The following is a 13,242-nucleotide window of genomic DNA, read 5'->3' as shown; positions in this document are numbered from 1 at the left end:
AAATCAATTAGTTTTTTAATTCTAATTTTATCATCTCCATTTTTTCTGAGCTGTTCAATTTTTCTCTCGAAAGACAACAGCTCTGTATGTACGTGTAGTGAGGTCCTCTCTGCAATCTCTGCAATGAAATCATGGAAAACAATAAAATAATCTTCGCCTTAGAATGCAAATTAAACGGATCACTTATTACTGTCCCATCTTATTGAACTTCAATCTGCACAAACTGGATATGCTTAAATGTTTGTATGGCTATTCACAACCCTGGTGCACTTAAGGATTTTCAAAAAAAAAATCCAAAAATATTCTTAATATGTTAACATCTCCTTCCTTATTTCCATCCTGACTAATGGCAATAACATATAGTTTGGAATCAATGATGAATAGCAATGCTAAATGTCATTTAAATATTACAAACTATTTTAAATCATCCCATCAAGTTTTACTTGTTCTTAATTATCTATCTTTGAAAAATGTTTCTTTAAATATAAAATCTGGTATTCCTTTACCCCAAAGAAATTTTAAATTGTAAAGGATAATGTGCCATACGTCCTAAAATACCTTGACAAAAAATTATGAAATTTTACTATGACTTTTGCATACACTAAATCAATGATTTGTGTATCCTACTGGAGTAATATTTAAAAAAAAAATAGAAACGTATTTTGAGAGATATGCATCTTTAATTTTGGTAGGAGTACAATGTTTACATCCAATTCGCATCAATTTTAGGCCCCATCCCATCCTTTGAAACTTGATGTATGTGGGTGCAAGGAGTACATTTTTCTCCTTTGGATGGTAAATGTATTTATCGAAATCTACCCATATATGTGAAAGGAAAAAACTGAGCCTAATTGCCTTCATATGTTTAAAATATTGTTAAATTCCATTTTGAGCAGATCAAGTGATGTATTTTTTGATGTGAGAATCAATTCTTATGCTAATTGAGGCACCGACGTACTTTTCCATCCAACCAATTTGCTGAGTTGCATGAGTGAGTATTTCAAAAACACTAGAAAAATAATGCTTGAAAACACATGCGAATACTTAATTGTCGAAGGGTAGTATGATATCAGGGGTACTACAGTTTTGTAAGTTGATTAATGGACAATAGGCTGCATGTATTCCCGTATATCAGTTAAGAGAAAAACCAAATGTTTTGCTTGGTCTCAAACGTAAGACGCTGAGATTCCATGCTTAATTGCATGCATAAAAGGATTTTGTTAAAAATTTGAAGTATGGAATATGTTAATTGTCATAAATCATGTGTCTGTGATACAAACATAAAAAATCAGCATGTTTCATCATTCAGTCATCGTATTGTTCAAATTGAGCCAAAAAATAACAATAATTATATACATACAACGTAAATTCGTTGGACATACATATCCCTATGTTGTCCTAGGACCCATTAGTTGTATTTGTCTTTATTTATGAAAGAACATACGGTCACAAACCAGGCCTAATATTGCTATAATTGGGGCTAAAATTCATTAAAAATGCAGTATTCTTTAATGTTACAAACGATACGAACTATTGAAACTATTATGAAGTGTCATTTTCCTTCATTCTTTTTCGAAAATTATCCAAAAAATATTGCAATTTTATGATAATTAATCGCTGTTAAAAGATGAAAAAAGTACAAAAATGACCTGTTTAGTAAAGAAAAAAGTGAAAACTGATTAGTGAAATGTAATAAATTGGCACAAAATTGCCTATGGGTCTTGCAGCAGATTAAAAAAAAAAAGAGGCCCATGGGCAACATCGCTCACCTGAGCAATGTGGCTAAGAAAAAAGCAGAAATCATTTTATTATTGAAATGTGTAAACCCAATAGTGGTCCCTACCAATCCTTAAAAGAGAGAAGGTATGATTTGAGCAAACTTGAATCTACATGAACTAAGGATGCTTGCATATTTCTTTGACTATACCCGTGGCTTTATTGCTCTTTACATTTGAACTAACATTGTCGTACAGTCCTACCTCCAGGGGTCATGACTTGAACAAATTTGAATCTACACTACCTGACAATACTTCCATATAAACAGGACTTATCATGGCTTTGCTATTCTTGAAAAGAAGAATTTTAATTTTTTTGTACATGTTTCTATGTAAAAACTTTGATTCCAAGTTGTAGCCCCGACCTACCCCCAGGAGTCAAGATTTTAAAAAAAAATTAAATGTCCCCTTCCTGAGGATGATTCCAAAAAAATATGATCATTTGCTATTCTTGAGAAGAAGATATTTAAAGATTTTTTAATATATATTTCTATGTAAACTTTGATCAACCATTGAAGCCCCGCCCTACCCGCAGGGGTCTTGATTAAACATACTTGAATTTCCACTACCAGAGGATGCTTCCATATAAATATGATCATTCATGCCTTTGCAATTCTTGAGAAGAAGATTTTAAAAGAATTTCTCTTTATATTTCTATTTAAAACCTAAATTGGCCATTGTGGCCCCATCCACTCCAGGGGTCATGAATTGAACAAACCTGAATCTACACTACCTGAGGATGCTTTCCTATAAGTTTCATCTTTCCTGGCCCAGTGGTTCTTGAGAAGATGATTTTTTAAAACATACCATCAAATTTTCATTATTTCTGAATTATCTCACCTTGAATAAGGGCGTTGCCCTTCATTTGAACAAACTTGAAGAAAAAATTCCCTTTACATAAAGATACTTTGTGCCAAGTTCGGTTGAAATTGATCCAATGGTTATTAAGAAAAAGTAAAAGATGTGAAAAGTTAACGACGACGACGACTATGGCTCAGGTGACCTAAAAAACATTATCCAAAGACTAGATAGGTCTTTTTAATTTATCAATAATTTATAAATCTATAAGAATACCAAAATAATCGAGAAAAATCTAGAATACAAATACTACAACTATTTCCATTTAGAATATTTAATAATATTGTGAAATTAGAAAACTCATTAAAATTCTCTTCATATAAATCTTCATGGCAAAAAGATAATCATTAGAGAAATATGTTTAGATAATAAACCTTTCTCTTCAGTCATTTCTCTCCTTTCTCTCTTTATCTGTTTTACTCCGCTTTCTCTTTCAATCTGTTTCCTTACTACTTTCAGTTGATATACATTGGATTTGAGCTTTTCGTTGAAATCTTCAGAGAGATTACTGAAATCTCCAAAGCTCTCCCCAGACTCTGCAAGACAACCAATTCCAGACTCATCCGTCTCATGAGTCCCTAAACAAGCGTAAAAAATATTTGTTTTTTTTTTATCACAAATAAATAGAATTAGGATTTTTATTCCATGACAATATTCTTTTGTATTTATTGCAGAAAAAAAAACATTATCTATACGTGTTATTAGAAAACTGATACAGACAGAGACTGTCCCTATTTCTTAATAATACATTACAAAATTGAAATACAAGAGAAAAAGAAATGAACTTTTTTATGTATTAAATTGAGTTTCAAATGAATAATACATTAAATTGGTATGTAATCAAACCTACTTTCCGATCGAATATGCTTTACGGGGCAGTATAAGATTTGACCACATGACCAACTTCAGAATGTATATAAGATATCCCATGATTTGTAGTATGAAAAGATTTTTATGCAGTGAGTTGTGTGGGGTTTTTTTATCCCCGAGCCTTGGCGAGGCATAAAAATAATATCATAGTACAAATCATGGGAGATTCTTTTCATCCCATGTTTCATTCTTCACAATCATTGTAAACTTAGTTTTTGTATATATAAAACTCTGCATTATTTTAATTGATAACTCATTGTAATCTCAAAAATGTGGCATATGAAAAGGATATCACATGAGCTATATGGATAAAGGGGTTAATATGGGATAAATTCATGTAAATCTCTAAAACCAATATTTTATTTCTTATCACATATCTCTTTTAACATTTTAATGAAAGAATCTACTGTGTTTCTTCTTGTCAAGTAATTCTAAAAAAATCCTATGAAAATGTTTCATTGAAACCAGAAGTCTCTTAAGTAACTTCAGCTCTGTTGTAATATATTTATAACAGGTTGAAATAAATCTAAAATTAGAATCGTACGATTCGTTTTCAAACACGTTATTCTATTTTTACCTGAGTGAGTAGGAATACGTGTATGACCGGTTAGCTGGTAATGTTAATAAAGGTGTGTTCCTTGTGTTTTGTCATTCGAGCTCAAGACTGCGTGCATTTCGATCACAATTCGCCCCCTCCCTCCCGTAAGCTATATTCTTGTGTTGTTGTATTAATGTTTATGAATGTTATTGAAGCACTTTATTAAATGTTGAGCAATGTCGTCAATTAAATGCGCAGGTCTTGGACTGCTACCCATAATACAGGTGTTTTGTTTTGATTTTTGAATGAGGGTATAAATAATTTATGTTCGGTTGAGATTGGACGAATTAGAACATAAGTTTTAAGATGATGATAACAATAACAACAATTCTGGATCTAATTGTTTAGAAAAACCGACTTGTGACTGTATCATGTCATGTTAAATCTAATTTTCCAAATTTACACAGAAAAAAGATGAATTTGCATGCAAACTGTGTAATAACTATGCATAAAATCTATGTGAAACTAGTCACATGGTTTTTGTTTTATTTTCACATAAATCTAATGCAAAAAGGAAGATCAACGCATAAAAATCATATGAGCCACTCAAAATATTATAAAACTTTTTACATTGTATTACAAAGTATTACATATTTCAAGACTGACTGGACTACTGTTCAGTTGCACATTTTATCTATATGGATCGAAATAAAATTCAGTATGCATGGCTACATGTAAATACATTCTAATTACATTGCTAACTGAATCGTATTTGCCATGGTCAACTAATAAAACATCCATTTATATTAATCAATGACACAGGTTGTATAAGGATGAGATCATTTTGGTAAGTCAATTTGTACTTTAAATCGCAAGTATTTTCAAATCGCTTAACAAACCTTTTCTAGACTGGATTTCTATGATAATATGCCTGTTGTGTTCTTCAGCTATGGTACATTCCACACACAAGGGAACACCGCAGTTTATACAATACCTTATTGCAGTATCACTGGGATGCTTATCACATTTCACGTTCTGTAGAGAACTGTAAGAGAAGTCTGTAAGAATTGTGTTTTATTAGTACTTGATACATGTATATATAATCCTGTGTAAAAGAAAATTTACACCCTTTTTTTACCAATTGTGTTTCAAATTTAATTGACGCCTATCTTAATCTTGTGAAATTTTGTTAAGAAATCTGCTAGATTATCATTGTGTGCAATACACAAAGTAAACATGTTAAAGAAAGAATATATTAGCAAACCCCCTTAATAAGATATATTATCATTCTATTAATTTCATGACTTTTACTACTTTGTGTAAATTATGTCTTTCATTCTTTTTCGAAAGCCTGTATAAATAAAGTTATATTTTCTGAATTATCATAAAGAATACACATTAAATACCACTTACAATTCAGAGAGAGGTCATATATGCAACTGTATATGTTGACTGTGTTGTTAGATGACCCTACAAACAGTGTGTGGGTTGTATAATCATAGCTCAGGCCCAGTGGTTTGTCTATCCCATGTTGTGGTGTCAGGATCTGTGACAGGAAGTGACGGTCACAGTCAATTATCTGTACTGACTGGGTGATCCAATCACACACCAGGATATGTGACAGAGCGTCAGTACAGATTCCTAGTGGTAAAAGTCCTGAACCTGACGGAGGGCCTGAGTAGGTGAAGCGATGTCTTCCTCCACAGTTTGTCACCACTATAGCATTTCTGTACGATTCAGACACAATAACATCTCCATTGCGGTTCTCTGTGATATAGTTAGGTCCACTATAATGTCCCTGGCCTGTGCTGTTGTCATAATGTATGGTCTGGATGTTTTTTCCTGTGGAATTATATCGGACTACTTTGGTTGTAGGAGTATATGTATGACACATCCCAACCAGCAGATCTCCAGTGGAGGGAGAGCTGAAGACACACCGTGGTATCCATGGTACTGCATTGTACTTTATAAATGCAGTCTTTACTTTGTCTGTAGACAGTTTGTTAATGTTATAATCACTGTCTATATAAATTAACTCACCGTCACAGTTTACAGTGTGTACTCCAGCACCACTTGCTATATCTGTCAGATAAAGTAGTTCATCCCCTGCTGTGTTTGTCAAGACATGATTTTTACCATCACTGATCCAGACTCGATCTGATGAAACATGAGAAATGTGACGACCATACCTAATACCTGGCACTCTGACAGATTTCTGTTTCACAAATCTAGACATCATTCACAGCAGACGTTTATTTCCAACTTGTTTTTTTTTTTTTGCATTCACTTCATGACAAAATCATGTGTAGATTTCCTCAAGGATATTTTTCTGCAAATTACAGCATTGTGGTAAACTAATTCTAACTAAAGGCAATAATGTGTTGTTTTTTTATTATTCTTTAAATCAAAAATTTGACTCTCTTTAGATTGAATTAAATGTGCCAAGTTCATTTTCATATCTTTAATATTGTGTATGTTTAACTTAACTTATTTACATATCATACTTTTTTCTCTTTTCACACAGATTTGAACAGAGCATTTCCTAGGTTAATAAAACATTTTAAAACTGTAGTCAAAACAAATGTACACACCGCTGTTGAATCTTTGACTAAGTTGATTTGGCAAACGAATCTGATATTGGAATTGAATCTGACAAAAAAAAACAACAAAAATACTTGCATTACAATTAATCATGAAGGATGTGTGGTAAAAGCATTTTAATGTTCATCTCTGAAGAAACTGTAGCTTAACTGGTTTGTACTCAGAGAGAGAGAGAGAGAGAGAGAGAGAGAGAGTCTCTTTTGGACTTCAAATAATTAAACAGCAAAATAATGATTGTTTTTTCCTTTATTTCAAACTTTATTGAAATCAAACTAAAGTCAACCTCTAGGAGATGTTGCCTCACGAGAGAATCTACAGAAATTCATATTTTAATAACCATATCAACACTGTTCATAAAGGTAAAAAAGCCATGAAAAAATTATATGTTACTCAAAGTAGTGTACTTACATGTCAAGTTATATAAAAATCAGGGAAAAAATGTACAGGGGGTACTTTTTGAGAAATATCAAAACAATTTTTATGTTTATTTAATAGCCATGACCTCTCTGTGTATCAAATCGAAAATCAACAAATCTAATCGTGTATTATATATATTCCTATTACTACAATGAGTTAAAGTAGTTATTGATAAGATTACCTACTTAGGAGGGATATTGCATTGCCGACGTATCCATGAGAATTATATTGTATTTAATCAAATTCCCAATAATATATTTCAATAAGACAATTGGTTTTATACAATGACTAAAAAAATGAACACTATAAAACAATTAAGATGCGAGGTCCGTTCAAAAATTACTCGGATTTGTTGCACAGAAAAAATAATCCGGCAAACTGTCACACATAATATAAAAGAATCTTTACTTATATGGTCTTCAAAATTTCATATCAAAATTTTGTAAATTGGTATCAATTTTGAAGGATTTTTCAGGACATATCATTAAGTCACGGAGCAGCAAAATCTTCGACGCCACAGGTAGTATAAAAAAATGTGATTGAGCTTTCATTTTCTCAACACTTTCCCAAGAGTACCTGTACAGTTTGAGCTACCTTAAGGCTCTTTCACAATTGGCACACGAGCAGAAGCGACAAAATATTCGTGCGACCGAATATTTTGTTTATGATCTTTTGCCAAAATAATCGCATTTGAAAAAAGTGTTCGTACAAAATTCGCACGATCTAAAGCGATTGTTGTGCATTAAATTTTGCGGTATATCTTGCCTCTATATGCGACTGTTGTAGAATGAAAGCGAGTGCTGTAAGATAATGCGATAGGATTACACGACTGATCAGGTAATTGGACGATTGAACGTGCGACAATACGACTGCTCGTGCGCTCATGCATTCCATTGTACGAATGTTCGTGCGAGTCTGAGAGCCGGGTATATATACCACCCGTTTCCGACGCTCTTCAGTTGACATAGTTACGATGCTTATAATTATACACGGTATAATATATACCTGTTGCAAAGCACGACAAATGAAGGTGATAAATCAAGCAATGGTAGTAAAACGTTGCAGGATTACATGAGACTTGTTGAGCAACAGTCTCATGGTCGCAAAACACACGCAAAGACAGCTGCGATTAATCTTACTATTTTTAAAAATCGTGCATCAGTCTTATGAGTACATAAATCGTTGTAAAACGTTCGCACTAATATTCCTGCGTTGAATTGCGATAATTTGGATCGCATTTGGTCGCGTCTGAATAGTGTGCATGTTGACTATTTTGAAGAGACCTGATGTGACCACTAAAACATGCTATTCATTGGCTTATCTTTTCCTTATTATTGTAAAAATTTCATACTTGTCCGTTATGGGCTCTAAATTAGAAATAAAATGTTCTGTTCTGTTCTGTTCATGCAATGAATGCGAGACATCGTGCAATGTATGCGATAGCTCGTGCGAAACTAAACTTTTCTCATCGCAAAGTGTTGTAAAGTGCTCGTGCGCCAATTATGAAAGGGCCTTTATCTACTCAACATGCAAACACGATTTTTTGTCAAGCTTATATGTAACATCTATCAAAGAAGTAAAGAATAATCTTTTTATTAGTTTTAAAACCAAAAACTATAGGTATTTATGAGATATAGCGTGTCATTTGTCACTCTCAATCACGTTCTTTACAATCCGAATAAAGTTTACGTTGAAAATCTTCTTCCCGTCCTCACGTATAGCCTTTTTACAGAGGTCTAACGATCTAAGATTTCAATAAGCTATTTTGGACAAATGTCATGAATACCCTAGTATACTTCATGTTTTATTATGCATATTTTGGATCTATTTTAGCGATATCTCGAGCATTACACATAATTTAACAAAATTGTGGTGCCCCGTCAATTCAGGAGACGTTATTTTCACATTCGTTTTCACGGAAATCGCATCAGAGAAAAACTCACTATATTTCTGTTAGTACTTCAAATATCATGTCAGAAATCTAGATACATAATAATAGAACACTTTAAAGAAACATTTGAGAAAACTGTCGAAAAATATCGCGAATTATAGAAAATTGATAAGCTAAATTTTGGATTCCACATGCTTTTCTTTCAGATTTTTTGTCGCGCTTCGTACCTCTACATCAACGATGAGAAAACTGTCGAAAAATATCGCGAATTATAGAAAATTGATAAGCTAAATTTTGGATTCCACATGCTTTTCTTTCAGATTTTTTGTCGCGCTTAGTACCTCTACATCAACGATATCTACATACCGATAATTTTAGTAGAACTTTTCCAGAATACAGAAATTTTGATCAAAATTTATTGAAATCTTTATTTCTGTGAAATTTCATAACTACATGTATATGACGTCCATAAGAGTAAATAATAGCAGAGTCCGCGTAATTTTTGAACGGCCCTCGTAATGAACAGTGATCGATTTAAAAAAAAAAATTTAGGTGCTTATGCCTAGGTCACATTTCCCTGTCGGTAGCCGTAGACCGGTGGTAATCGGTGGTCATCCGTGGTATTAACGATTCCCCTACATCGGTACACATCGGACTAGTAGTCCTTGAAGTATCAGTCACATTATCCAGCGATGGGTATACGATGGGCAACCAATGCGTTTTATGATAAAAATGGTGTGGTTGCCGGCCGGACTTACAAAGGCCCAGCGATGCATTGCTTATCATAAAACGATGTTCCAGGATAATCGGCCGATGTATATTACATCGCTCATACATTGGTGAACATCTTTTGTACATCGGTCGACTACAGGCCAATGTTTGGTCGAACATCGACCGATGATCGGCCGTTATCTGTTAAACACAAATCAACCCCCCGATGACCTCAGATTAAACGGAAATTGGACGATGCTCGGCCATACACCGGCCGATCCTTGAAAGACGTGTTAATGATGGGTTGCCGATGAGGAGCGATTAGAGGCATCGTTGGAGACATCGCTGAATTTTAACTACGAATTATTTCCTACCGATGACCCCACCGATTCGCAAAATGGCCTCAGTCACCGTCCGATCACTAGTGGTGCCCGGCCGGCAACCACGCCATTTCCATCAAAATACGCATCGGTTTCTAATCGTATACCCCATCGCTGGATAATGTGACTGATACTTTAGTCGGAGTAAGATTCTCCTGTCATATTCACCGTGTGCCTTTTCTGTTGATTGGGTAGCTGGACATTTCCGAAGCCAAATTCGATATAAAAACAAAGACGTAACAGTGACTGTAGTATGAAACAGGATAGCCAAAATAAGGCCCAACAATAGGTTTTATTTAATAACAAGACCATTATAACGACCATATAGAATATTTACGAAATTCTGACTTTAAACGAGTCTGTTTAAATCTCTGAGATATCAACTTGTCTATATCAGAAATCTGTCCTGGCTTAAACTTCGCAGCTAGGTTAAGGACGCCCATAGGAGATATGCTTTAAAATATTCCAAGAAAATCAATATAATGGTGATATCCTTTTTTAAAAGCATGTTTTAGTTTAATGGGGATTCGAGTTCGGCCACTTCACGTATATCAGCTGCTTGTCACGTGACATGGTTAAAATTGGGGAAAAAAATATGCACGGATACGAAGATCGAAAAATTTCAACGATATACGGATAACTTTTCACTATGAAATTGTATTTTATTTAAGACAAATTTCGTAACCTGAAAAGTGCTGGGAACAACTTCCCCATGCCCGAGAAGTATGACGTCGCACACGGTATTGGTTCAAAAAGTTAAAAATTACTATTGCGGCAGGATTTGCGCTATTTTCATAATTTTAAAACAATTCACTATATGAAAACTAAATATCATTCGATCGGTAATTGTTTACTTAATACATTTAAACAAGAATGTTGTTAAAAAGAATTCCACTTGTCAAAGATATTAAATTGACTATTCCGTCAATTACGTGAAAAACACATGTAGACCGGTAACAGGGGCGTCGCACATGCAATTACAAAATGTTGATAACTTCCTTAAAACAAACAATACAAACTTAAAATTTGGCTGAAAAATTCAAAATCTGATGCAAATGACGTAAATTCTTAAAACTGTAATGTCATTCAATTCGTATGCTCTGAACGCGTCTCTCAAAATTTAGAATAATAATTACATGAGCTTAATCAATTTTTTAATTAAATCTCAATAATCCTTTTTGTGTGTTAAGAACTATATTTTATAAAAGACTGATATTTTGGGTGGATATGTATGTTGGATTTCTGATATTAAGCCGATTTATTGTGAGGATTGTGTTGAATAAGATGGTGTTTCACAAAGTTTTAAGTTTCAATGTCATAAAGTTTTTAAGATTCGTAAAATGGTAAATTTTGTAATGCTGGGTTAAAAATTAATGTTGAAAATTATTTTAAATTCTACAAAATGTTGGCATGTTATTTAGGAAAAGATCTCTAGACAGAAATTTAACTTTTATTTTAATTTTAAAATTTTAATTTCTAAAATTAGATTTTAATGATAATTGCTGTTTCACATATTTGTACAACATGTAAGTATATGTAACAATAGAATTTGACGGCAAAAACGTCGTATTTTTATGCTTAACTCCAGCAATAACCTTCATTTTAAGAATTCATTTTTCTAATTTGGCACCAAACGACTTTTAATACAAAATGTGCAAAATCAAAACTTTATTTTGATATGAAACTGACTTGATTCTAAAAAGCAGTGTTTGTTTTTCAGGGTTTTTACAATGTCAACATAAATGTCACACACGTAAAAATTTGGCGTTTTACGTTATTACGTTTAACCTAAAGCGTCAAAAGATTTTTTTTCCAAATAAACTTACTTTTATTGCTGATGAGCCTGATATGGATAAACGAAAAAATGTACCATTAATAATTAATTTTAAGAATAACTTTAGGTTTTAAAAGTTGTATTTATATATATATAAGTAAAACATACCCACTGTATACTGTAGTACACTGTATAAATATAAAACTATATATCCTTGTATCATTCAGAGTCCGAATTAAGACACCAGAAATAACCTTAAAAATACATGTATCTGCTTTTCATTTACTTAGTATATATTTGGTTAAAAGCAATGGGTCTTGCCTTTTTCATAATTTATTTAGTGATGTTTCATTTTTTAATATTTAAAAAAATGCCTTTAAACTCATTTAACCAATCAAAATAGTACCAAGTAACCATTTATTTGAACAAAACCTAGTTTAGGGATAGGATAACGCCTCTATTCAATTGCCTCAATCTGATTAAAATCTGACCCCGCCGTCACCAAAAATCCTCAACATCAACCTAAATTAAATGTTGATGAAAGCATATGCGAAACGCTCTTTGAAAACTCTTTATTTCCATTTATAAGTATGGAAAGGGCATACAATCCCATAAAGCAGGTAAACTGTATGGGTATCCAAAGAAGTAGGAAACCTTCGATCATTGATCTGTGAGCTAGGTACGTATTAAAGGGGGGGGGGGGAGAAAAATGAAATATTTTTCGAATAAATACAACTGAAACCTCTAATTAAACTCCACTTCAACGAAAATTCTTTTCATGGAAACTAAAAGTGAGGGAGAGGGAGGGGTCGATTCTAAAGTTCGATTCCTCTTCTTTTTTAAAACTGAATTTTTTAAAAATATTTAGATCTACTGTAAGAGAAAAGTACTCAGTATGTAAGGGTCTATGTGATGGCTAAAGATGGAATGGGAATAGGGACTTTGAACGAAAAAATTAATTCAGTGCTAAATCAGCAAAATAGTTACAATCGTACAACTTACTGAAAACAAAGGACAAGTTCGAGGGCCTACTAAAATGATATAGGATGGTTTCGAATTTATCTCAATTGAATTAAAAGCACATCAATTTAAAATGCGATGTCGAACAAGTTTTGTTATTTCTACAGAGTTTTTGTTTTAATGAGACAAATCATGCTTATATTTTCCACCCTAAAATATCTGCATCAATTTAATATAAATGAACTTTATTCGTTCCTTCAAAAATTAGCAATATTGATAAAATGTTTAACAATTAGGTCACACTTGACGGGCAAGGTCATAGGGTTAATATCATTAAACAGCAGGATTCATTTTACATCGGCGTACATAGATTATATGAAAATCTTATCTAATCCAAATTGTATGAGTAAATTAAAGTAATGTTAAATTTTCGAAAGGTAGATCAAATTTCCAGGTCATGCATGGGA

The 13,242-nt window shown here is 32.9% G+C and overlaps 1 protein-coding gene across 1 annotated transcript; it reads right to left on the bottom strand.

Annotated features, from left to right (window-relative positions):
* Window positions 1-3,007: 3,007 nt before the first annotated feature.
* Window positions 3,008-6,304, bottom strand: LOC134240243 (uncharacterized; the record flags this gene model as incomplete). The annotated part of the gene is made up of 3 exons (XM_062722334.1): window positions 5,455-6,304; window positions 4,941-5,099; window positions 3,008-3,211 (listed from the first exon to the last, which is right to left on the bottom strand). Coding segments are annotated over exons 1-3 (1,189 nt in total), but the record flags the coding sequence as incomplete, so codon positions are not given.
* Between the last annotated feature and the right edge of the window lie 6,938 nt (window positions 6,305-13,242).

Source organism: Saccostrea cucullata, unplaced genomic scaffold (genome assembly GCF_032062105.1).
Source record: "Saccostrea cucullata isolate Sc308-1 unplaced genomic scaffold, CSIRO_AGI_Scuc_v1 ctg2162, whole genome shotgun sequence".
NCBI classification, from domain to species: Eukaryota; Metazoa; Mollusca; class Bivalvia; order Ostreida; family Ostreidae; genus Saccostrea; species Saccostrea cuccullata.
The sequence above is the reverse complement of the archived record's forward strand: the minus strand, read 5'-3'. Positions and strand labels throughout refer to the sequence as shown.